We start from the raw sequence: 10876 nt of genomic DNA, 5'->3' as shown, positions 1-10876 counted from the left end.
CCCCCCCGTGTAATGAAGTACTTGCACTTTAGCCTGTGGTTACCAAAATGTCAAGTACCTTAGGTGAATGTTGGGCTTTCATAAATAACAAAGGGTTTTAGTTACCTGTCCTCTTGAGAATTCTTTCCAGGCCGCCTCTTATTTTTAGCCTCTCGAGGAGATGAGCGGATTTTCTTAGCGGGAGGAGCTGAATCTCTTCCATAATCTTCATCTAGACAATACAATAGAGGAAATGGTTTTGAAATGCATTGCACTATAATTTACAGCCAATTAGGATATAGCTGAAGAGGTAATGCTTTGAAGTTACCAACACATATCATTTTAGAGGGTGTCAAAACAACAGGTGGTCCAAAGGAATAGTTTTCAAAACTTAAAAACCAAATTTACAAAATGACATGCCATCAACCTGCCCATCTATCTGCAAACAACAGGCTGGGATATACTATGCCAACAAATTTGACATAGATAAGTTGCCATAACTATTGCAGGAAAAACGTCATGGCTAGAGGAGCGTTGATCCTAATTTTATGGTTAATGAGAAACTTGCATTTAGCTTTAGATTTGCCACACAAAGCCATTACAAACATTGAGGTCGTGCCTTAACTCCTGGTAGTCCTGATAAAAACAAGTACTCTATACAGAGATGCTGAGACCTGTGTTCTTATGATGAAGGAACTAGATATAGATATATGGTCTTTTAAAAGTTAAATCGTTTCAACTACTAAATTACGCACAACGTGCTAATAACCTGCAATGTAGTATGGCAGTTAAGAACTATGCATGTTTTGTTTCCCCTAATTATCAATACAACCTCATTTGCCAGACAATAAGTAGCAGCACATCTACTTTCCAAGAACATAAAACATTCTCCATATGGCTTCCAAAAAAAATGGTAATTCATGTGGAATACACGAAGAATTAAGGAATGATTCATAGAATTGTGTGGTGCAATACAATTTAATATAACCTAAAATTGGCTGCAGCAAAGTACAAAAGTAGTAGTCTCAGAGGCACTCTGCCAATAACGAACCAAAAAAGATGACAGCTGCTGTCAATGCAATGGCCTTTAGGCACTGTCAAAGCCTAGGTATTAAGTAACAGTATATATGTTTAAAATCTTAATGGCTTATTTAATAGAATACATACATATCTCTGAATAATGCACTTGCGTTTTGAAACGCGTATCAAGAATAAAGAGCCGCTAAGTGGAAGCAGTAACTTCTATTCTTTTAAATTAAAATCGTAACTAAAAACAGAATGTATTTATTAACGTGTAGGTTGTATTACACAACTAAGCAGACTATACATCCTTGTAACCCGAGAACATTTATTTGGATTTTGCTTAAAGGGCAAAATTCTTTGAATCATCCATTGCTGCACCTTTCATGACTCACTATGCAATCTGACAGGGTCAATGAAAGCTCAGTAGCATCATTGCCCTTAGCTAATACTGCAGCCTCTAAATTTTAGATTATTCATCCCTTATTACCAAGTAGCACAGGAATGAAGTGTGAATTCTTGAAAAAGGCAATAAAAGGGAGATAGATAGATAGATACATTAAATAAAACACTGAATTTAGACAACTTTTTACTTCACTAGACACGAAAGTATTAACTGTGTTTTTTCTAAAAAGAAAAAAAGTAAGCTTACCGGCATCATCTGATTCCTGAAACTGTGAGTAATCGACCACCTTCCTGTTCCTATTTAAGAAAAAAAGGGAGGGGGAGATTACAAATCCGCAAGTTTCAGAAACTGAACTTTTTTCCACAACTAGCATGAAAACACCATCCCCTAGTTTGATGCAGAAATCAAAAGGTCTTTGAAGGCCATCACCTACCAGTACTTCCCCCCTCACCCACCAAGGCAGCCCCAAGAACGCTTTCCTAAGAACTAAGACATCTATGTCTTAGACATCAAATAAAGGCAGTGTCACTATGTTCCAACAATTTATAGTGGAGCTATTAAAATTTAAATTGAACATTCACTCATCAAAAAGCACATCATAAAACTTGAAGCTTCTATTGCAACTCAGAATCCATCACAATCGCTTTGTGGAAGTGTCCCAAACAGCATTCTTTCTGCAGGTGAAGAATGCAATTTAGATCCGCTTTCTTATTTGTATATTCAGATCTTTTAATATTATATGAAATTCAGGAAGATGTCTTAACTGAGCACACTCCATCATCATTCTTGATTTTAAATCCCTGCTGGCAACCCAAAACGTCACCCGAGTTTCATTACTTAGCACTCCCACCATAAACACACCCCCTGCTGATAGCTCAGAAACTGTCTGGTCAATAACGTATTAAATATTACTTCCTACCTCTCACTGCTGAGACTATAGGTGCCTCCTAATACTTTACTAGTAACAAATATATTCAGAAGTTGAACTTGTTTAGACTGGGGTTTTTGTTGTTTGTTTTTAAGGCAAACACACACCCCTCTTTAAAACCAGCTTTAAGTCCCTGTGTGTCTTCCCAAACTAAAATACCAGATGGTCTTCACGAAGGGGCATCAAAACAGACTTGGGAATCTAGCTGCAGAATGAGCAGATTAATTTGCAAAGATGACAGCATCATGCTCACGTGTCTCATTATTGGAGACTTGTTAGGACAGGCAAGGATTGCTCGCACAAAAGTTTCCCACGTGGCATTTGCTATTCTTTTCACAAAATTAAGCCACCTCAAACTGACTTTGTAAAGACAACAGCCAGGAGGAAAGAGTTACACATCATTAAAATAAAAAGACAATTACAAAAAACCTTTTTACAATACTTACAACGACATTTTAAAGACATCAAGTCAAATACAGGATTTTCCACATTAGGAAATGTATGGTCATTTAAACGTGACCAGAAAAAGCAGGAGAGGGGAGAGGAATGATGCCTTTATTCCTTTAACACCCCTATTTTAAAAAGTTTTACTTGAACAGCTTTCTTCCTTTTTAACTGTCAGAGGTGGACAAAAAACTGAATCTTCCAATCACTATAACAACTATAGTCAACACACAAAACTAACTCATGAATATGAATAAAACCACCCCAAAACCAAAAAAACCCTCATTTTCTTTTCATGCTTAACATCTCAACCTTCAGTAGTCTGGTAACAATACTGAGAAACCACTGGTTTTCACCCATACACCCTGCCACCACACAAGGCACACTTGGTTTTTGAAAGGCAGAATGAAGAAAAAGATCTTTCCTTAAAAATATTAGTACACAGCAGCCTAGCCTGCTCTTTGGGCTATTGCTGTGGAGCAAGTGCAGCTTTAAGCCTCTGCTCCAAGAAAGCAAGAGTACTGAAAAAACTCCTATGACTGTGTTTTCTCCCTTACAATGAGTACCTCAATTTCTTGCAGCTGGTTTGTCGGAAAAATGGTGCGTTTTGTATGCTACGAAGTATGGCAGTTATTAAAACTGAGGGCATTAAAAATTCAAGATAATCACCAACACCACCTCATCAAGCAAAGTCGTGGTTGGAGGTCTCTTTGTTGAAGGCACACTTGTAATGCATCAATAGAAGTCCCCTTCCCAATATTCACTCCTACAATATCACCACTTGTTCCCTCACTCTCCAAAGACGCTACTCTCCAGAGCCCCAGGAGAAAGGTTTTTTTGGAAACGAGCTTTCCTAGTTCTCTGCTCATACTCTAACCAACAAAACACCAGCAAATGCAGCACAAGGCCAATAAGAAAGAGAGAAGAAAAAAGATTTAAATACTTCAAGCACTATAGCTTATCCTTCTACTGAAATGTATTTGATTTTTAAAAAAAAGGGCAATTAGTCACAGCATCTAACTACAGGCAATATAGCTAGCTAATATAACAGATTATTACTGAACAGACAACCTTAAGAGATGCTTTATTTGTCTAGCAAGAGTTTGATTTACTAAATTTAAGTTACAAATGTAAGTCTGAAGAGTTATACAAAAACACATGGAAATCTCATTAATTATTATGATCCACATTAGTCCTATTTATTTTTGTGACAAAACGTTACTACTTTTTACTCCAAATAGCCTTTGTAGAACCAATAAAAGCAGGCAAGTGTGCAGTGGATTCAGTTCTGGCTCATAAAACATTGCTAATGACATTCAGCTGCTGGGCCTGATTTTAATCTGAGTACTACTAGTGATCTAGCCATGTATAAATCGGGGTGGGGGGAGAAGAGGGATCCTTTGACAAGGAGCAAGTAGAAAAATCCATCTCATCATTCTAGAAAGGATCACCTGTCTATTGACAATCACTGCAAATTTCAGACAACGAAGAACTTATCCCCACCTAGCAAAGGTATGGTGGGGATATCACTTTCTGCAGGTGAGAAAAGTGAGGAAGAGATTCAGTAACTTGTCCAACACCACACTTCAGAAATCAGCACTGTGCTTCAATCCAGCACTTGTAGTACAACTCTTTCCCTCCCTCCTACATCACAGAACAATGCAACACCATTTAACATGCACTTCCCAGAAGTAACCTACACTTTGAGATTAATGGTGTGCATTGTTGACACAACTGATTGCTGGAAGGATACTCCTAAATCATGCTGTTGCTTTTTGGCTATCAATTCCTTTGCAACGTTTTCTATGCTTCCCTTTTCCACAGACGCCTGAATTCATGGTTTCCAGAAACAGCCTGAGAGAGAGAGGAAGTAACATAATTCAATTACTTGAGCCTTAAGCCAACCCTCTTGAAAAAAAATGAAAGAAGATTCAAGAGGTGGACAGCCATTAGATTTCTGGAGGCTGAATCCCATCCAATTTTCAGGGAGGAGCAAGAAGGGATTAAAATGCAGCTGCAATATAAAATAGACTGCCCACTCATCTGTGGTCTGAATGTTTTAAACAGTAAGTTAAGGAATACAAACACTGACAGTACTTGTTGAATAGTGTAGAGGTCAGGCCAGAGAAACCTCAAATTTTAAGTCCTGTTCCAACAGTTAGCCTGAAGTGCCTTGCTTAGAAATGGGTTAAAGACTGATCTTTTCCAATCCTTTACAAAGGTATATTTAGCGCACACGCCTCTTATTTCTGTATGCACTTTCTATTTACTCAAAAACCAAGGGTAAATTTTGCTGTCTATTCACTCGACCAACTTCAAATACAATTGTCTTCATACTTCACCTGATCTATTCAGCAAGATAAAGCGTTTATCCTACAGTTTATAAGCAATAAGCTGTTAAAAGGATTTCACCTAGCTTATTAATGTTGGTAGAGCATTATATGCTATAAAGAACTGAAAATGCAAAATGCTCTCAGGTAAAATATTAGTGAAAACTTTCTAGCATCCTTCCTCCTCCTAAGCACTATACCCTACATGTTGGGCTGGTAAGCTAGTCCCTGCTGTGCTCTGATTACCTTGTCTACAGGAATATTGATTTTTATACCAAGTGCCATAAAAATCACTATGGCAGTAGACAACTGTATAGAGAAAGCTGCTCCTTTTTTCTCTTGCAGGACAAAGGAAAACAAATGACTACACAGAGATGAGAGCAGTGACGAAAAGATAAGAAACTTCTCGAAAGAATCTTCCCAAGTGGGGGGGGCAGGCAACACTATGAGCATCTGACAGCCACTTAACTAAAATCTTTGTTTCTACTACCCAAATTCCAATAAACACTATTCTTGGGTCTGACCTTCATTCTAGGCTCAACACTCACTCCACTTGTGGCCCTGCACCACATTCTGCTTAACTAAGCTCGTAAGTGTACAATGTCTAATGGCCATAGGGTATTTTCACCCTTTCCCTCAGCACTGCTAGGAGCTGCACAGCTCAGCTGAAGCAGCAAATAAAAATCTTCCCATATAGCGCAACATTTCAGGCTCAACACCTGTTACTGGGTGTTTGCTGTTCTACCAAAAGTCACTTCAGTGAAGAATCAGGTGTTTCTACAGTCTATACTTGCCATTTCTGTCAATCAAGGATGCCTCACTTACCAGTAACAGACACTGAGCACTGTTCAGAGAGACGGACAAGAAAATAAAGTATTTGTTAAACTCCATGAGAATGAACATACAAGGCAATCTCACAATCACAACTGGAGTTGATGCAATTTGATTTCAGTTTAAAAAATTTAAGCGTATAAGAAAATTTACGAAGATGCATTTCGTTTGAATAAAAGGAAGAAAATACAGAGGGATCCCAAAAGCAGGTGTTAAAGAACCAGAAACCAATCTGATACTTTTGAAGTTGTACAAGAACAACATGCATGAGGGTGCCGAGCCCTAAAACTAAAACCTTGGTGCCCCTCAGATTACTAGGCATGTGTTTAAGAAACTTTTGTCTATGACAGGAAGACTGTACTAACACACTTAAAATTCTAGCAAGTTGGCTAGATTTTCAGCGTCATTTGACTGGTAGTACCACGTTCAGCAAATAAGGCCTCATATTAATGGAGTATCATATTAATACATTAACTCGCATATGCATTAAGAAATAGCTCAAGAGGGCAGCATGAATACAGCCAATTATTTATCTTTATTTTCACCAGGTACTTAACCTCAAGGAAGTTCTGCTAGAATATTCTGACAGATGTGAAGTATACAGCCCATATTAAAGACCAAAAAGATTACAATAGAAAGAACAGGCCACAAGCTGGAGAAGGAGTGCAATGGGGCAAGAAAAACCAAGTCCTTGAAGGGGGCTATACTGCCTTAAAATTTCGTAACAAAAAGAAAACCTTATTTCTTAAGTGAGCATTAGCAGAAACACTGAGGAATATCCTAGCTGATGTCAGAAGAGGAGAGACAAATGAGAGAACAAGACACCAAGTAGCTTGCAAAAAAGATAGTCAAAGTACTATAAAACAGGAGTGCTAAACTAACAGTTAAACTGAAATATTTACAAGAGTATAGCTGGCATTTCCTCCTTGTATGCTGCTGCTTTTCTAGATGCCACTGAAATTTGAGTTCATTGGTAAACATGCGGGTGGTTGGTTTCACTTTCTTGTTTCCACCACCTCCTCTTAAGTGGAAGAGAACATTTCCATTTACAAGGTTAAATTCTTTGGCAGGCTTTTTTTTTTTTTTTTTTTTTTTAAAACACCTTGAAAAATCTGTACGCATAAGTCTTAAAAAATTCTATAAAACAGCCTTCATACTATCTTGGTCTGTTATTAAATACACATCAACTTATAACAATGCATCCACATTTAAAACACTTGTTTTAGGCAAGTAGCTGCCAGAAAGGTACTGAGGTACTGCAAGGGTGCCATAGGGTACCACAGAACATTAGCACCACCACTCAGTGAGCTAACAGCTACCCATGACAAATCCAGAGATTTCAAAGAAGAATCCAGTGTGAAAACACAATCTGACCTGTCATAGTCTTGAGTTATTTGCAAAAGAACTGCGCTATTGTTTTTCAGTAGTCAAACCATCAAGTAGAAGCTGAGAACTGACATTTTCTGGTGGGCAAAGAGGGGAGGAGGGGACTTGAGTAGCAAGGTTGAGGACCACTGACTGCACTGTTAGTTCCTTTACAAAAATGGCACACCTCTTCTTGCACAAGAGACCCACCAGCTAGAGACCCCCAGTTACAGGTCGTCACTGGTTTAGGTTTGCTCTTAGTCTTACAGGGTTTTGGAGTTATGAAATCTACAGTTCTCAGGATACACATGGCTCACAACTGCATAATACCATCAAGCAATTTATACAGCCCTGTACCCATCCTCCATTTGAACTTATTCCACAGAACATTTTTAGGATACAGTAAGGAAATATTGTGGAGGAAAAGGAAGCAGGTAAGAGAGGGCACACTGACTTTCAGCCACATGTCCTGTTTGCTGGTTCGTTTTCAGTACGCTATGTCACTTGCCTCTAACACTTTGCTTCTCTTTGGATTGCAAATCCCTCAGAGGAGGGATCATGTTTTTTCTCCTATTTGGAAAGGATCTAGTATATTCTGGACACTATTAGAAATAAATAACCCCATGCTGAACGGCTAATGCACAAAGGGCCAACACAAGGAAAAGTGGTGGCTGTGAAGTCACAAGCATACGTTTTCAAGAATCGTGTCACCAGACACTCACATTGCCCAAGCAGCATATTGATAATGAAACAGGTTACATCCAGATTTGACATTCATGCCTGACATTCATAGATGAATAAGCCAACACATAGATGAAAAAGAGTACACAACAACACCTATCAGTTTGGTATGAGTACTAGGGATGTGTGAAATGGGGCCAATTTGGATTCGGCCTGAACCGGGGACAGCGATTCAATTCAACTGAATCTGAAGATTCAATGCCGATTCGGAGAATTAGCAATTCGGCCATAGACTCAGCTTTAAATGTTTTTTCTACATACCTTGAGATACCAGGCGCAGCATGTGAATGCTGTGAAGGTGGGGCGAATGGAGCGTCCCACAGGAGTGCGGGGGGACCTGGATGTCCCCCAGACCCAGGAGGCACCAGTCACTGGGGGCTCCCCAGCATGCTCCTTGGCAGACCCAGAAATGCTGCTGGTCCACTTCCAGGTCTCCTGCCAAATGCACTGGGGACCCCACCCCGCTGCAGTACACTCCAGGCACCCTAGCATCACAGCATTCATGAGCCACCTGATACCCTGAGGTACGTAGAAAAAAAACATTTAAAGCTGCATCTATGCCCGAATCACAGGATCTTTTTGAATCTCTCCGAATCAATTTGGAGGGGTCCGATTTGTTTCGGAGAGATTAACGTGTCCTCCGATTCAATCTGGAGATTCGGCCACCGAATTGGGCCAAATTGAATCAGGGACCAAAGCTCCGCACAGCCCTAACGCGCACCACCTTGTCAGTACACACAAAACACCAAGTCTAAAGGTAATGGGTACTGCTGAAAAGAAACTAAGACCAGAAAAATGTATTGCATAAAATATATTTTACAACAATTTATGATAGATAAATATGCACCAAGTACCAGAATATTGCTACCATAAATACTAGATTTCCTTCATACACTTAGAAATAGCCATATTTGCAGAGCCCACTACAGAGTCCTTCCTTTTTCCTAGCCAAGATATCCCACTGATGATGATCACTTCACAGCTGCAGAACTTTTAGCATTTTTTGCTCTCAATTCTCACCTTTTGGAAGAGATGCCAGAAAGGTCTTGGTTGGGGCAAGAAAAATTACTCTCAATCCATGACAAAAGAACATGAGGTCTGGAGGGTTTGTGTTTGTTTGTTTTTTGTTTTTTTTTAAATCAGGGCATCGGGTGGGCAGGGAAAGAGGATGTCACATACCACATAGACAGAGCCAATTTTTTAAAGTAAATTTTAGTGCTGGATTCAGTCTGAGACCAAAGTCCTCTGCTTATCAGCAAAATAAAGTAGTAAGGGAAGCTCCTCTTCAATAGCCCAGTGTTGCTTATCCCAAATTTCTAGTTAGGATGGTATTTTAAATGAATGGACATTTTACTCATGTCTGCAAAGCCACAAAACACGGCAACAACATTCCACCCCGCACAACCTTGGCTAACTCGATTCCACGTCTTTCCTCACTATTGCTGGCTAATGACAAATTACGACGCCCAAACTCTGTGACAAATCACACCTATTGCAAACCCAACGCTTTAAAAATATGGCAAGTTCTTCAACTAACTGAGCAAAAGGACCAATCTGCAGGTAGTCTGTTATTAACACACTACTAAACTCAGACATTTCATTTTGATGGAGACCAGAGCCTGTCTACAGACGGTAACTAGTGTCGCATCTTTCACAATTGTGAATGGTAGTCTAATCTTTGGTTACAGAATGAATGTTACCATATTTAAACAAACAAGCCAACTTTTAGAAACCACATTTAAAGACTGGACACTTCTTGTTTTACCTGTAGTCAGCAGACCTGTAGTCCACGGGTGACAATTGGGTTAGTGCCAGAACATATCTTAACTCTCCCACTGAGCACCAAGTCATATTGTGTTCTAAAACACAGGTATTGTCATTCAAGATTGGACCACTAGTCCATTTGATCCAGTATCTTACTTTGTATAAAAGCCCAAAACTAATTCTTTAATAGGATACAAGAAAGCCTATAAGGCAGAGGCAACTCAGTGCTTCAGTGGCAACCCCCTCAACCCCCACCCCTCATGCACACATCCTCTGTATCAGACCTGACCTATAAGCTTTATTACCACCTACTTTGGCATGCAAAGATTATAAATATTATTGGTCAAAACTGGTCAGTCAGGAAAACTACAGATTTAATTAGTTGACAGGCATAACGGATGTCTCTCTCTGAGCGGATAGTATACAGTTTTATGAAAGCATGTCTTGCAGGTCAGAAAACTGTTAAAAACAAAAACGAACTCGAATCCTATTGCCTTTTGTAAAATATGCATTTTATTATTCACAGCTCATTTAATATTCACCATTGTAAAAATTCACATTCACCAAAACAAAACTCTGAGATGCCATAAGAGCAAACATCTTCTCTGTCCTACCAGGAGTTAACCTAGAAGGAACTCAGTTACTCCCATTGACAAGAAAATATAGGTAAGTGTCCACCTGGTAAAAGACTTACAAGCTTTTCAGCAAAATCATTGTAATTCAACAATGCATTTTAGACTCCCCATAAACTCCATCCTGGTACAGGCCTGAGTTCAAAACTGTTGCACACACACACACTAAGAGCCACCGCCACGCACGCACACACACACAGAGCCACCTCCTCTGTCATGCACGTGCAAAGAGCCCCGTCCTGGCACGCGCGCACACACACACGCTACGCGCCCCTCCTCGCGCACGCACTAGGCGCGCCCCCTCCTCGCACGCGCGCACACACACTAAGCACGCCCCCTCCTCGCACGCGCGCACTAGCGCACACTAAGCGCGCCCCCTCCTCGCACGCGCGCACTAGCGCACACTAAGCGCGCCCCCTCCGCACGCGCACTAAGC

At 40.0% G+C, this 10876-nt stretch overlaps 1 protein-coding gene across 2 annotated transcripts in view; it reads right to left on the bottom strand.

Moving 5' to 3' along the window:
• The window catches only part of NUCKS1 (nuclear casein kinase and cyclin dependent kinase substrate 1), a 23058-nt gene that overhangs the window by 10999 nt on the left and 1183 nt on the right, over positions 1 to 10876 (bottom strand). For both annotated transcript variants that reach the window (XM_019546546.1, XM_019546545.1), the window contains exons 2-3: positions 1652 to 1701; positions 106 to 211 (exon numbers count right to left, since the gene is read on the bottom strand). In XM_019546546.1, the coding sequence (XP_019402091.1) occupies positions 106 to 211; positions 1652 to 1701 (156 nt within the window). The remainder of the gene's footprint in view (positions 1 to 105; positions 212 to 1651; positions 1702 to 10876) is intronic.

Source organism: Crocodylus porosus, unplaced genomic scaffold (genome assembly GCF_001723895.1).
Source record: "Crocodylus porosus isolate Cpor-Errol unplaced genomic scaffold, CroPor_comp1, whole genome shotgun sequence".
Lineage (NCBI taxonomy): Eukaryota > Metazoa > Chordata > Crocodylia > Crocodylidae > Crocodylus > Crocodylus porosus.
This window is presented reverse-complemented; position numbering and strand designations above follow the sequence as displayed.